Raw genomic sequence first — 16,735 nt, 5'->3', positions numbered from 1 at the left:
ATATCCGAAACTCCAATTTTTCAATGCCCGGGAGAAATATTACATGTCGACATTTTCTCCACTGATGGGAAACATTTTCTAACCTGTGTCGACAAATTCTCTAAATTTGCGGTAATGCAACTAATTCCTTCACGTGCAACGGTACCGATTAAGTCGCCACGCTGGTTTCACAGCACTCTTATTGAAATGGCAAGGTGCTTAAAGTTGGACAAAAAAATTGAAGACACAATAGATCTTAGGTTAATAGCTACGATTCAATATATCAAGAAAATACAATTGATTACGCCAATTGAACTAATAAGAGAAAAATCACCAATACTTCTTGGACAATATTAGATAAGGAAAAATAAGTTAAAACAAGAATTAAGAAATATCGTTTCATTTTACTTAAGGATTCTGCTAGTACTTCTCGTAACAGCGGTGACGGCCAAGTTAACCGATTTTACCAACTCGAACTACATATTTATAGAGGGAGGCTGTGTCTGGGTATGGGAAGAATTTGTGGCACTTGCGTCATACGACAAATCTTTCAGCATACACGGAAATTGAAAGAGAGACACTAGATTTGATAAAGATGTTCCCACATCTCATATGCAGAAAATATTAAAAGAAGACACGGAACAGATCGGCAATTTAATGTCCGAGCTGTCACCATAGGCATGCTGGGAGCCTTAACATCCTGGGTACCGCACTTAAGGTAGTTGCAGGAACGCCGGATTTCGACGATTGGCAACAGATAAGATTCCAGCAAAAAGAGCTCGTAGATTCGGAGAGAAAACAGGTAGAACTTAACACTAGTTGCACTATTGCAACACGCAGTTGCAAATTAATAAAATAACTGACACAGTCAACACACTAATAAAAGCGGCCAAAGGCACTCAAATTGACACAGGGGACCCTTTTGAAATTTTACTATCTAGAAATAGAACAATCATATCTGAATTACGGAATATTATACTTGCAATCTCACTGGCTTAAATCAATATTGTAAACCTAACCATCCTACGGCGGGCATGTCTATTTGAACTCATATTGTCGTGCTGATCAAAAATATATGCATACTTTATATGGACGGAGTTGATTACATTATGCACACTACTGACCAAAAATAATATACCCTTTTTGCAAAGGTTTAATAACACTAGAAACTAGGGCTGAATCGGGAAGTAATGGCTGGTCGAAGACGACTGCAAAGTAGAGCAACGTTGGACGAACGAAAGACGAAGCTTTTGTTTTTTAGATATAGCGAAAACTGATAACAGTTTTCAAAGGTAGAAAATAATACTAACATAGTATAAGAAGATTTGCGCGTAGAAAACAGAGACAACAGAATAAATGCGAAACTCTAAATGAATCTTTATTAAATACGCATTAGTGGAAATTGCGAAGCCCGTAAACTTAGATAAGAAGAGTCTAATAGATTACATCGTTAAAGGTATTGCGGATACAAAATCCAAGAAAATGATGTTATTCCAAGCTCGCAATATTGGAGAGTTTCGAAGTTTATAAGAGGGGACGTGACTTATACAAGGCAACAAACAAATTTGAAAGTAAGGTATATGGTTCAGGTGAAGCACAGGCAGTACATGCTCGAGAAAAGAAATGTTTTTGTTGCGGAGATGCGACTCATTTAAGAAAAGATTGTTTTAAGTTCGATCGAAAGTGTTTCAAGTGGGATCAGCCAGGTCATCGTGCAGCTCAGTGATTAAGTGAGAGAAGCAAGCAAATGTTGTTCAACATAACAAAGTTAAAGTTATTTTGAGTACGTTCGCTTCGTCTGGGTGTAACGAAGTAACGAAGGTTAGCTATGAGAACATTGAATTTAAAGGGCTTATAGATACAGAAGCAGATATGTGCTTGATTCGTCGAAGAGTTTATTGGAAGCTAGGAGTTAAACATCTAACAGGTCCTGGGAAGTGTTCGGTAGGAATAGGATATGCGAAAATTTCAACGGTGATCATCGACAAAATTGATGAGGACATAGTTTGACGCTATTTTAGTAATGTTGCGATTATAGAAAATTTAATTAAGAGATAATTCGAGATAGTTTTCCTATAGTATTGATGGACAGTGTAAATTATCAACTGCAAGGAGGAAACGTTTTTACTACACTGGACTTGAAAAATGGATATTTCCACATACCCTTAAACGCAAGTTCGCGAAAGTTTACTCATTTATTACCCAGTAACGACTTGGGGATATCAAACTCTCCAGCGGCCTTTACAAGATTCATCATGGCAGCAATGCAGGAGTTCATTCAGAAAGGTAAAGCGAAAGTGTATATGGATAATATGATCATTTCAAGCAAGGATATAGAAGAGGCAATGTCAATAATTAAATTACTTTTGGAGGCAGCGGAAAAGCTTAAGTGGAAAATGTGTCATATTCTACAAAATAAAGTCAATTTTCTAGGATACGTGATTAGTAAAAGGATAATAAGACCGAGGAGAAAATTTCAGCAATACATAATTTCCGAAAATCGCGTGATAAGAAAGCAGTGCAAAGGTTTCTTGGTTTAACATCGCATTTTCGAAAATTCATTGAGGGGTATGCTTTAAGGAAGGATAGTAAATTTGTGCGAGATCGAAGATGTAGCTTTTAAGAATTGAAGGCATCATTAACAAGTGATCTGTATTGAGGTTGTATAATCCGAAGGCGCAAACTGAGGTCCACGCTAAAGAATCGAAATATGGTTTCTGGGCAATTATAATGCAGAAAGATACTGAGGATAATTTGTTGTATCCAATTCAGTACATGAGTCGAAAAACAAAGGTATGTGAGCAAAATTATCATTTATACGAGCTAGAAGGTTTAGCTATAATTGAAGCTCTAAAGAAGTGGAGAGTTTACATTCTTGTCTTGCAGTTTACTATAGCCACAGACTGTAATACTTTTATTATGACCATAAAAAAACATAGAGTTTTCTTGAAATTAGCCCAATGGGCCATGTTTTGGCAGGATTTTAGTTACAGTCTAGAACATCACTCAGGATCAAAGGTGAGGCATGTAGATGCTTTGAGTCAAGTCGGCTGTTATTCAATAATAGACACTGTTATTCGTCGTCTAAAAGAAGCTAAGTTGGTCAATGATTGGACAAAAGCTGTAAGAAGTTAAGTTGAAGAGGGCGAGTATGAGGATTTCTATATTTTGAATCAGGTCTTGTTCAAAGATGCCAAAAAGCAGTTGATCGTTGTACCCGAGCAGATGGAGAATAAAATTCTCTTACTAAGCCATAAACAAGGACATTTCTCAGCAAACAAAACACAGTTATTGGTCGCAAAAACATTTTTCATTCCCAAACTGAAAGATAAAGTAACACGATTAGTTGAGAGTTACATTCAGTGTATCATAACAAATGCGAAAATGGGTAGAAAAGAAGGGTATCTGACATATACATATAACGATATGCATATAAGAGAATCAGAAGCGGTCATCGTTTCTGAAGCCAGTTCGTAGTGCTAAGCCAGCATAAAATAAGAAAAAGACGGCCACACATGACTTTTAAGTTTGGAACGACAGCGTTTCGGATCAGACCTGCAGTCATTTTTATTAAAGCCATTACATTAAATTGTAACATTAACATCATTGCCAATCAAGATACCGGAATATAATAAGGCTTTATGAGTAAACTTAGAAATACATCAAGTAAACCAAGATTTATAACAGGACGACCGGGTTCAAATCAATAGTCGTTTGGGAGCCAACAGAAAATATCGAACTCAGAATATTAAATGATATATCCTGAAGGACACCAAACTCTAAGGACTATCCGTGAACATATACCAACAGTTACAGGAGATATCCTTGTTACCGGTGGGTGCGATCAATAGCCTTGAGGGTCGAGATTAAGATACCTAAGGTTGTGAGAATATCTGAACAAATCAGGATTTATATTTCGACGCAAACAAAAGGCAACAGTAGGCATTCTAGAACCCAGCCCTGAAAAGACTTTAATCATATCTCGAAGGGCCAAGAATGTATCGTTACATATTTATAAACACAAATTATTTACCTACTAGTGCGGTTGAGGTAATACCAACCTAATGCACGCCTTTATGTCAACCATACGATGTGTATTTTATAAGGCAGGTTAAAAATATGATAAAGCGGTTGCAAAAATTCACAAATTTTCAGATGCCTTCCCTGAAAAGATGTATGGTGTGCATCAAAGTTGACAGACGAGAAAGAGTTTTTCAAACATTTTAATTTTGTTTTTTTTTCCTAATTAAGTTGATGTGGTCAATTACCAGAGCAGCTGACCGCACACACACACATAAAGACGCAACGCTACATAGACTTAGTGAACCGAGCCGATCACTAACGTAAATACCCATGTACTAATGGTTTCCAATAGGGAAAGCGAAAAAGGAACATTTAAAATATTCTTGCTAAAAACTGCAAGGGTAATTAAACTTCGGCATAGTCGAAGCTAGCTTGCTTGATATTTTAAAGTTTATTTTGCACATGTTAACTGATTTTATTCCCATAACAATAATTTGTCGGTCATCATTTGACAATCACGATTCGAAGTGTTTCCGAAATCGTTGCCGAATCTACACGAGCGGTAACAATCTATGTGACGGGGCTTACAAACCGGCAAATAAAACAACTAGCAACAGAATACGACCTTTAAGGAGGGAATGGCAGAGCGCTCGAAAGTTGTTCAATGTATAATAACACTTGGCTCCTTCCCCACAGCATGAAAAGCTTCCAGTATCATTATCAAAGGTAAACCCCAGGAATTATTTTAAATACTAATTAGTCTGCTGCCGTGTCCTTCGTAACTCATTTCTGGCATTCCAAAACACAATCCTTTTACAGCAGTTCGGCTTCCGTAAAAAACATGGGATAATTGAATAAGTCAACCTAATAGCATACGAAATAAGAACAGCATTTTAATTAAAAGAATGCCATAGGGCTGCTTTTTTCTCGATGTTGCCAAAACTTCGATAGTTTGGCTGGAAAAATCAGGTGAAAACTCCCACAATACACCCACAAACTTCTGGAATTATACCTCTACAATAAAATTAGAAACAATGACTTCGTCTCAGTTGACATCGAAAGCAAAGCTAGTGTACTGCACGGCAGCGTGCTCGGTCCATTTCTCTACCTGATGTACACTGCAGATTACACTACATTCCACCGCAGATACAAATGTCCAACACAAGCCCGTGCAAAATTAGAGAAACACCTACCTACGGTAGAAGAGAAATGGCTTGCAAACTCACGTATCCAGCCAACGAGCAGAAATGTATACATGTAAATATGTCTCAGAAATCAATCGGTGGTATATTTTTGTCTCTTCTAATGTAAATAAAAATGAAAAACCATTTTCAAATAAAATATCAAAGAAGTTAAATTCGGCTATGCCGAAGTTTATATACCCTTGCAGTCCTTGACAATAATAATTTCACATGTTCAAAATTTGTTTTCTGCAACTCAATTCATTAATATACAAACAAAACAATTTTACTCTTCATACTATGTACAATTTGTTCTTCTTCTTCCCTCATTCCCTAAGCAAAGCAACGCACGCATACACATACAGTTTATGTAGCGTTGCGTCTGTGTGTGTATGCATGTGCTCTGTTGATTTGATGATGACGTAGTAGGCAGCAAGCAGAGCTGCCGGCAGCTATTGAACCGATTTATATAGACTGTAACTTGTGTTCTATTTATCCGATCAGGGTCAAATTTTGGGATCTGAGATTTTATATCAAATTCTATTATATTGGTAAATTTCATGGGGATACTCCAATTTTTGCAAAAATTTTTGTTCCAGAGTTATATGATATAGTAGTCCGATCCCAAAGATTTTCATACTTTATCTCACCCGGGTAAAAAAAAAGCTCCCAAAAAAAATTTCATCCCGATAGCTCTTAAGATGGCCGAGTAAAACGCGTACGCACCGACGGAAAGACGGACAGACGGTCAGACGGACAGACGGACATGGCTATATCGACTTAGCTTCTCATGCTGATCAAGAATATATATACTTTATGGGGTCGGAAACGTCTCCTTCTGTGCGTTACAAACATCTGACCAATTTTATAATACCCTCTGCAAGGGTATAAAAATTGGATATAATAAATTTTTAGAGTCCCTGCTTCAGTTTTCTTCAGACCCTAAACAATTTTATAATTTTTGTAATTCTAAACGTAAGACCTTTGTGCACCCATTTTTTCTGTCCTTTCGAAATAAAAAAGCAAGCACTGATCAGGCAATTGCCGATTTGTTTCCTTGTCATTTAAAACAGGCTAATTGCATTTTCAATCCAGTGATTGACGAAAGTTCTCTTAGCGAAATTAAACTAGTTAAACCTGTTTATTCTCGGGGGCCAGATGGCCTACCTGGATGTGTACTCAGGTTCTGTGCAAACGCATTATGTAAACTCATTTCTTAGCGGACGTTGACGATACTATGCGCAGTACGTTCAAGTGGCCCCTACGACACCAGGACATAGCCTGTTACGCGCGAGCCCAAGTAGATAACTGCCCACCTTCCACCCGACCGACCGAGGGGTGCAGCCGTATAACGCACGGCACGAATCGCATGGACACATACACAATAGAAAAAACAGACAAACAAATAATACTATAGCTATCTATTAACTAAATGGGATAGGATAGATGTTTTAAGCATATTAATGGAAAACTCTGAGCCGATTACAAGGAATAGAAGGTTGTAATCAGAGCAGAGGACCCTAAAAGGTTCATGCATAGCATAGTTAGAAGAACAGCGACTAAGGGATAGAGGTATCAAAGGATGTCTACTCCGTCTACATGGTACCGACAGATTCACCTGAGCTAATAACTCAGGCGAGTCGATATCACCAATTAGGAGCTTGTGCATGAAAATGTCACCAAGCATAATTCTACGGTTAGTTAGGGACGGAAGGTTAATCAAGAGAAGTCTACTAGAATACGAAGGCAAATTGACATTGCGATCCCAGCTTAAGCCACGAAGAGCAAATAGCAAGAACTGCTTTTGAACGGATTCAAGTCTAATCTGGTGCGACTCATATTGAGGTGACCAAATGCAAGATCCATCCTCTAAAATAGGACGGACAAGCGAAGTAAAAAGAACTTTAGTTGTATAGGGGTCATCAAATTCTTTTGACCATCTTTTAATGAAACCCAGGACACTCATGGCCTTTGCGACCGTGGTGGAAATATGGGTGTTAAAATTTAACTTATGGTCCATAAGTACGCCCAAATCATTCATATTATTTAGACGTTCTAGAGGGCTATTGTTTAGAAAATAAGTTACCAGTTGAGGAGAGTTACGGAAAAAAAGTCATTACCTTACATTTGGTAGTGTTAAGATTTAGTAGATTAAACTGGCACCAGGATTGAAAGTTTTAAGATCAGCTTGTGGCCACAGCGGTGGTCGTTCCTATTCCCAAACCACATAAGCCCAACCACGACATAAACAGCTTTACACCAATATCTCTTCTACCATGTTTGAGCAAATTATTCGAAAAACTTTTAGCCCGCCGACTGATGTCGTTCATAACCAGTAACAATATTATTTCACACAACCAATCGGCTTTTAAGCGGAAACACGGGACCATGGACGTTTGTTGCAAATACATAATTTCGTGTCAGATGCTGTTTCCTCGCGTAATCACGTCACGGCATCCCATAAGGTTCCCCACTTTCAGTAATTCTGTTCATAATAGCTTTTGATAAACTATACTCGATTGTACTTTACATAAAAATCTTCATGTATCTATGTATGCTGACGATGCAATAATCTACACGAAACTAAAAGACGCTAACACTGTAACAAACACATTTCTAAAAGACCTACAAGATATCAAGAACTGGGGGAATTCTTCAGGTGCCTTGCTGTCAATAGAAAAATGCAAAGTACTTCACATTTGTCGTAAACATAATGTAGAAGCTAGACCATACATAATTAAATTGCATTGTTCAAAATGTTCCCACATACACTTAAACGTCCTAATTAATATTACCAGAGCAATAATTCTCTCCAAGTTGGATTACGGTCTTCCAATCTATTAATGGAGTGCGAACGCGAACGCGAACTTAAGACAAGTTCAAGTTCCTTACCATTGCACTGTCCGACGAAGTATTAATGCATTTCATACATCGCCGATCTAATGTATCCTAGCGGAAGCAGGACTTTCATCGATAAAAGACAGATTGTACGAAACCACCGAAAATCGTATACCAAAACTATGCACAACATCCAACGTACTGCTAAACAAAAATTGTGTAAATGCAAGCAAGGCCAAAAGGAAGTACAAAGTCCTATCCACCATACGTCGGTGCGCCATTATGCTAAAAGAAATAAAAATTGAACTACCGATTTACTCAAACAATAATCTAGCGCTGCAAACGCACAAAAAAGAAATTACACAAAGCGTTATATACAGAAAACTATTCCTGGAAGAAAGCGAGAAACTAAGCGACTGGACCTGGTTGTTTACGGATGCCACCAAATCCGTAGCCGGGACTGCTTTTGCCGTAGTCGACAAAAAAAAATCCGTAATCTCAGGAGGCTTACTGCCCGAACAGTATACCATATTCACCGCCGAGGCCCTAGCTATCCTTAATGCTTGTATATTCGACCAAAACAATAAAGGGAAATTCGTAATTTTCTCCGACAGCCTATCCGAGATTTCTGCAGTAAAAAATCTAAACTGCCATAACAACCTTATAGAAGAAATTAGGAGTATGTGCACCACGAAAAAGATTATCCTTTTTTGGGTCCCCAGTCGTCAAGGAATAATGGGAAACGAAAACGCTGACGCAGCAGCAGATGCAGCAACTCGATCCCCACTCTTTTTATTCACACCCCCCGCTGAAAAAGACTTCAAGCAGTACATATCGCAATTTATAAAAAATTAAAAAAGATGCACACTGAACAACTTTTGACCACTAATATACACACTTCAACGCGACAGGATTAGCAACTATATATCCAGCAAACACGCCCAAACATAGATGGTCGTCCTTCATAAGCCTCCGAATCGGACACACCGCAATGACCCACGAACATCTGCTTGCCAACGAACCTCCCAATCGATGCACTTGCGGTGACAGATTCACCACCAGACACATGTTAGACCAATGCCCCAACATGGCAAGAATCAGAAGAATGATATTTAATCAACAACAACCAACAAAGTTCCTAAAAACAGTCAACGAAAGCAACATTAATATCATTTAGAAATTTGTAAAACAAGCTAGAATTATAAAGCAAATTTAAAATAGGCTAGAAAATATAAACTAAAAAAAATAGGCGTCGAAGGGCATAGCAGATAGTACGCTCTAAATTAGACATAATATTTCATATTGTTATCTAATTGTAATAACAAAAAAAGGAAAAATAAACCCAGTTATATTTCAGTTAAAATTTATATTCCGGTCGTGTGGCGTCGACCAAGCAACCTTTTGGCTTTCAAGCAGACTTGGATTTTTCCTTTTCTTTGGGACAATTTGTTTTATTGTACCCCAGCCTTTTTGTTGCACCACGGTAACACTGTATTATACTTTTTTTCCCCTTTTATTAACGTAAATTTTGCTGCTCTACAAGAAATTTAAATGAATTATTAGTTTAGGTAACGTAACGAAAATTTAGATATTATTATTAAAATTAAATTCTTTTTCGGTTAAGTAAAATCAATTTGTTGACTATTGTAATCAAATTTAGCAGTCTAATTAATGTTATTTATTTCTACCGTACGGACGTATCTAACTTGGCAGTTCATAAGGGCGGAGTTTATTTATTTATTTATTCAAATATTTATTTATTTACGTCAACTAAAACAACACACGACGAAAAAGCTTAAGCTAAAAGACAGATAATAATTAATTTCAGAAGGTAGCTTAGCTTTATACACAACTAAACATCACGGACCCGGTGGAGGTGTTTTATTTGCACAAGGAGCGAACTATGCCCCGATTCACAGACAATATAGTCAGGGCAGCCAATCCGAGTCCACAATATTTTTAGTGGTTTCGCTGTAGATGATTAAAAAGTATAAAGAAAGATGAGGAGAGATAAGGTGAGAAAGGTTGTTAAAAGATTGGCAAAGAACACGAAAAAGTTCGTAAAGAGAGTAGTTAGTCAGACAACTACTAAGGTGAATAGAAAAAAAGTTTCTAGTCCGACGTGAGGGAACACAAAAATATACAGTATCTAGTAAATTAGTAGAAATGACTTCGCCGTTGACTAGTTTATGGAGAAAGAGAATGCCAAATACGAGCCTACGGTTGTAAAGTGAAGAAAGATTAATAAGAAGAAGTCTGTCAGAATAAAAATATAGGCGATGACTCGGGTCCCAATTACCATCGCGTAAGGCGAACTTAAGGCGAGCAATATTCTAGAATAGGGCGAACTAACGAAGTGTATAAAACCTTTGTTACATAGGGGTTTTTGAAACCAAGAAGACTGCATGGACTGTTAACAATTGAAGATATATGAAAATTAAGCGAAAGTTTTGTTTCAAAAATTACACCTAAGTCTTGAAATGATGATACGCAATCTAGGAGATCAAACTTAATAGAGCATAGAGATTGAAACGGAGGCACACATCTGAATGTCATAAAAGAGCACTTTGAGGCATTAATGTGTAATTTATTAACGTGGCACCAATCACAAAACGCATCGAGATCTGATTGCAAATACTGTTGGAAAGAAGGATCGTTATAGGAATAACAAATCTTGCGCTTGAGGCCAATCTCGTTTATAAACAGGGTAAATAACAGTGGGCCCAGATGACTGCCTTGGGGGACACCTGAGGTAATTTTAACAGTTTTAGATAATAAAGAACGAAAAGACACCTTTTGGGTTTTGCCAATAAGATACGATTTTAACCGACCCAATAGTTAAGGATGCAAATAGGAATAGAGATAATATATTACTGAAAACTTCAGTAATACTAGACAAAAACATACAATTAAATGTGGGATGTAAAGCAGTAGTAGCATAAGTCGACTGAAAGAATTTAGCAAACAGATCTGCAATATATGAATCATTATTAGCTTCAGTAAGTCGGCAGGTAGTAGATTAGAGCTTCGTTTAGAATTAACAAAGTTGTAAAAGCATTTGGGGTTCTGATAGAATTCAACCCTGCAACGCACGATATATTTATTGTAGCATTGCGTATTTAAGATACAAAATTTAAAGAATTAAGAAAGATAGATTGTCGTCAACCAGTCAAGAAATATAAGGCAAGTTAAAATTACCTAAAAAAATCACGAGATGAGCCAAGTTTCATAAAAAACTAATATGCCAGCCGAAAAGATTTGGCTATCTTAGAACAGTTTCGAGAGCTTCGTAAGAAGTCCTCTTCCATTTTGATAAAGAATGCAAAGACTAAACGTTATTAGTTTTCTGAAGCAGACAACAAGGAAGACAAAATAGGAAGGTGTACAGGTAACAAAGGGGAGCGCTTATAGGGCGCAAATTCGTGTACAACTAAAGCCTCAGGCCAAAAATTAGGGTCTACCATTGCTGAAAAATACTCATATGGTATTGTTATTTTAAAAGAGGAAATTTCGCGAGATCTAGAAAACTGAAACTCTTGAATTAAAACCTTAGCAGGGCAAATAATACGAATGTAAGCTGCCTCAGACGTCACAGAAGTAATTTTAGCAACCCTACGAATAAACAATTGTTTGCGTTTAGGCACTACAGTTAGTGGAGTCGGATTAGCATTGGAATCCATGAGTAAATAAGACTAATTAGTGTGCTATTTCGATTTATTGCAATAGTCAAAAAAATGCTGGAGTCAAAAAAATAACGAAGTTATTGAGAAAAACACTGTTTGTGACTTTGCCATTTGTATGGGAGCTATATGATAAAGTGGTCAGATCCGACTCAATCCAAGATATACAAACTGAACTGTCATCAGTTCATACTGAGTATACTTTTTTGTTCCTTGAATGGCTAATCGATTATATATCTTCCGTCCGAGTTGCTGGTGTGCGTGCAAAGGAAGTGTGTCTCGATCCTTTCATCCTCTTCGTTTACAGCTGTGTTTAATGGAACTTTCTCTATTTCCCAATGTCTTTTTAGTAGGCCATCTATATCGATTGTAGTCAGCGGAGATGCAGATTGTGTTTGCCATCTTGAAGTATATACCGATGTGATTATCCATCCAAATATGGTGTTGACTGTAATCGGGTACCCTCGGCCATAGCAAGGGCGAACGTGCAACCCTCAAAGTTTGAATGCATGTTTTGAAATGAAGGACAAGCCCGAGACGCAATCCAGTAATATACAGCACGTAAGCAAAACTTCATGGGAATGCAGTTAGTAGAGTACTTCTAGTAGGTCTGGTAACATTGACCATTGCTACTGCTAATTCTGATGCTTCCTCAGAAGCCTGATTTGAATTGCATTGTCCTGCAATTTAAAATGCATATCCAGTCCTCAAATAATTAAAACACATTTTTTTCCTTCGCAAAGGTGAACGTTGCTTGACAAGTTCTGGAATTGAGGACAGGCCAGTATGTGGTCAGTATGGTTCATCTCTTGGTTTGATCGCTACATGCTGAGCAGCTTGAATGAGCTCAAGACGGTCGCATCCTAAATACAAAGATTTCACTGGCGAACTATCGTTGCCAGCCGTAATTTTCGGTAGAGCCCACATAACCCTCACCTGATTTGACGAACTTCTTCCACGCATTATACAATGTTTCCAATTTGGTGGCAATGGTTAAGACGTCTGCATCCTGTGCTGGATTCTCTTCATATCCATTTATACGGATAATGGTTGTCTTCAATATTCCTCTGGCCTTGATGAACGTTTTCATTTCCTCCATGATGAAAACCCAAGAAATTGCCACTGCTTGTGTGGACTAATGTTCAAGACGCTTGTCTTGCCTAGAGATGTGTTTCTCTAGATCTAGTCGATAACTGTGCCACCGTGTGAATTATCGCTTTTTTCCAAAAAGCACTCGATTGCCTATTCCATAGTAGGCCACAAGTAACAACTACTAAATTTAATGTTAATAATTAATTGCTTACTTCCTTTAATGTGTTCTTATGATAAACCCTTCACTGCACGCTGCGGTACACCATCAAGACATATTCAATTTATCCATAAGTACACACACGCGCAGTGTAGGATATTATCATATTCAATACAAGACGGCCAGATATGTCGGCCAGCACTCCGCCCCAATGCATAAGCTAAGATTGCAATGTAACATAACCTTGGCATATATTCAGGCCCAAACTTATTAATAAAGAATTCATTATTAGCCTGACCATCGGCTTACCAAAAGCTTTCGAATTTCATTAAATGGTAATCCTAACTTGCCCGAAGAACGGCACATGAATATATCATATAACTCCCATAGGAACGATGGGTGATAAACAGTGACTTTTATCAATAACTTCGTTATTTTCTAAGCTTCCGAATTTTATTATATGTATGGCGATCCTGCCTATAATTGGTAAAAAAAAAAAAAATTCGTGCCTATAAGGCAAAGTAATAATAACTGGCAAATAAATCCTGCCATCCAGAAAAAGATAAAAAATTACCGTCCGCAAGAACAACTTGCCAAAGTTGCGCTTTATTGGACGGTTTCGACTTGGCCACACTTCGTTTAACGTCCCCCACAAGTTTTCAACCGGGTTCAGATCTGGGGACGGTGCTGGCCATGGCATTACGTCAATCTTTTCCGTTGCAAACCACTGTTTGGCAAGTTTGCTGGAATGCTTTGGACCATTTTAGTGGCATTTCCCAAGAGGAATATGGAAGCATAACGTTTTGTAGTATATCCACGTATACTTTTGCATCCATAATCCCATTAATCATGTGGATAGGGCCTACTCCGCCAAAAGAAAATATTAATATATTTTTAATCCACCATGTTTTACTGTCTTTAGAGTGTGGTTAGGCTGATATTCTGTGTTTGGAAGACGACGGACATATTGTCTGGATCCAGTTCCACCGAACAACACAATTTTACTCTCGTCGGTCCAGAGTATGTTGCGCCACTTTGTTAAGGGCCATTTTAGGTGCTCTATAGCAAACTGTATTCGAGCTTTCATATGTTTTGAAGTTAGAAGTATGACCCTGCTGTGATATGAAATATCTGGATCAATTTCTTTTATAAACTTATTGTAAATGGACATTCAAAGTATTATTGTTAACATTTTGAATTCTAAAATTACTTATGTGTTTCGATAATGTCTATTTAAATAATAAATATAAAATGTACCTTAACATTACATCTGCTTTTCTTTTCACAGGAAACTCGTGGAACACCCGCATCTCTTATGGGTAAATCGTCCCTTAGCCTTTCTAAATCTGCGTCGCGGAAGCCAAACCAAAAACGTAATAAAAAGAAGTCTCTTAAAATCATGTCATCTGACGAAGACGATTGTGAATTTAGTGAAGATGATTATGCGTAAAATTTTAGGAACATCGGACCTAACCCTGAATTTTTAAGAAGATTATCAATAGAATAATGCAAATAGGTAAAAAAATTCAATGTTAGTTGTATACATAACTTATAATAATAAGTAGATAAAATCTATAATAATTATTGCAAAACAAGCAAACTTAAAATAAATAACAATTATTAAATTACAATTTGTAATTAATAAGAAGAAAACAATAAACGAAAGTTTCATGGTATATAAAAGTGTGTTTTTAATATTCTAAACAAAACACAAATTAAGGATTATTTTTAACTTCTTGTGTCACTTTCTGTTTGTGTAGGGGGTCGAATTCCCTTGTCGGTTGGGGCAGCTAAATTAATTTTTCGTTTACTTCTTTCTTCCTTCAGAAATTGTCAACGCGCAGAGATTCTTCTTTCCTTGTATATTTTGTATTCACAGGTATAATTTCAACTAACTCTAGCTTAAGTAAGAGCGGGGAACCAAGTCCCGCTTGGAGCGAAGTGTGGGGAGTTCTTTTTGTGGGGAGAGCGATGGGCATCATCGGACGAGCGGCGCGAGGTGAAAGATCCCGCCTCCCTTAACCCTTGTGTTGCCCGTTGGGCAAAAACATGCTCCCCCCTTGCAGTAGTGCAAGACCCAGGCAATCTAATGAAACGCTCCGGACAGGGTCCAGCCGAAGACTGTGCGCATCGCAATCGGGCGTCCGTCGGTGGAACGTGTCATCCGCCAGGACGATGCTCTCGACCTTCTTTGAAATTTGCGAGTCCACCGGATAGCTTGGAGTTCTGCAGCACAAGCCGTCGACCACCTTCAGGATCGCCTCCAGTCGCCCTCCTTCACTGATCGGGGACCAGATCACTGCTGCCACCGCTTTCTTCGCCCCAATATTGACGGCTGTCAATTTAAAGACCGTGGCCAGCGATGTCGGCATCGACGATACCGCCGAACAAGGGTCCACGAGGGAGTTCACGTCGCAGGTTTTCCCTCCCGTCTCGAGGCATACCATCGCCGTTGGCATCAAATGTGGATTGCGGTGCTGCAGCAGTGTGGCCAGTGCGGCACCCATCACCGCTCAAACAGCCTCCTTCGTAGTGTTGGTGGGCCTGGCAGTTGTCGCAGTACTTGTTGGCGAGCACTGCCCCTCGTTCAGCCACAGGAAGCGACGGCATCGCTTCAGAGGATGGATTCCGAGACAGACTCTGCAACGGAAGGACTCAGTTCCTCGCGAAAAATCTGCGCTCCTCCTTCGATGCCTGTACTGAACGTGGTCTCGGAGCCACAGAAACGGGATGTAGATTGATGGATATCAGGAAGCTGCCGGGACAAATAACGAAGAAAGCGGCTTAATTAAGGACTAAAGAATACACATATTACTACTGGCAGCTCGGCCCTTCTTATTTGGGAGGACGCTACTGTAATTTTACGTAATGAGTTTGAATTTTTTCTTCTGGATGAAGAAAGATCAGCTTTGCGACTGGACGCTTCACAACACCGCAAGCGGTAAGCAGATCGACGACGCGGACGTTGCCGTCACTGCCAGGGTACGTTTGGTGGATTCGCCCGAGACGCCATTCGTTAAATGAAAGATTGTCATCCTTAAGTACCACCAGATCGCCCACTTCAAGATTTTTAGAAGGGAATCGCCACTTATTGCGCTTATTTAGCTTCTTTAAATATTCCTCTTTCCACCGGGTGCAGAAATGCTGACTCAAAGCCTTCAGACGCTGCCACCGGTTAATAATAGACGGAACCTGATCCTTGATTTCAGGTTCCGTTACGGGTAGTGTTGGCTAACGGCTGCGCCCTTGCGGAGCCCCAAACTGCTCACTTTATATGATGCAGCCTTCGGATGATTTCCACCGAAGCGGCTTCGAGGCACTTGCGATTTGGAAGGAATGAGATGACCAGGATGACTTCAAATCATATGCTTTATTTTCTTAACCTAAATATAGTTCAATTGTCGGCGGGCACAGAAGGTTCAACCGCATCGAACGATAGTAATTTCAAGAGTAAAATCAAGTACAGCAAACCACGCTGTCTTTTACAAAATTCAAAGTTCTGGAAATTTCCATAGAAGAAATAAGAAAGAAAGAATTGAAGTAACGGATCTCCAAGTTTGTCACTTCAAAGTAACTTGTTCTGTTCTTGGTCTCTCTCTCTCTTCGGTCGTTTTCTCTTTTCAGCAAAGAGAGTCTTGCTTCAGTTGCAGCCCAAACATTCTCCCCCCTTTGATGATGAAGATCTTCATTATCAAATTCACGTCCGGAAGACTCCTGCGAAAAGAAAACTGAAACGAGAAAGTAACAATTCAACGCTTAGGTGTAGGGCTGGTGTCATTCTCTAT

General features: G+C 38.7%; 1 protein-coding gene across 6 annotated transcripts in view; it reads left to right on the top strand.

The window, feature by feature from the left end:
* The window catches only part of Nipped-B (Nipped-B cohesin loading factor), a 93,596-nt gene extending 78,986 nt beyond the window's left edge, over positions 1–14,610 (top strand). For 5 of the 6 annotated variants that reach the window (XM_068286420.1, XM_068286302.1, XM_068286222.1 and 2 more), the window contains one exon: positions 14,239–14,610. In XM_068286420.1, coding sequence (XP_068142521.1) covers positions 14,239–14,400 — 162 coding nt within the window. In that variant the 3' untranslated portion in view covers positions 14,401–14,610. Of the gene's footprint in view, positions 1–12,051; positions 12,263–14,238 lie in introns of all 6 variants that reach the window. The other variant, XR_011031958.1, reaches the window with a different exon arrangement.
* Positions 14,611–16,735: the final 2,125 nt, after the last annotated feature.

This window comes from Drosophila tropicalis, unplaced genomic scaffold, assembly GCF_018151085.1.
Source record: "Drosophila tropicalis isolate 14030-0801.00 unplaced genomic scaffold, ASM1815108v1 contig_1002, whole genome shotgun sequence".
In the NCBI taxonomy this organism is placed as follows: Eukaryota; Metazoa; Arthropoda; class Insecta; order Diptera; family Drosophilidae; genus Drosophila; species Drosophila tropicalis.
Note: the sequence above shows the minus strand (reverse complement) of the source record. Positions and strands in the feature narration are given on the sequence as shown.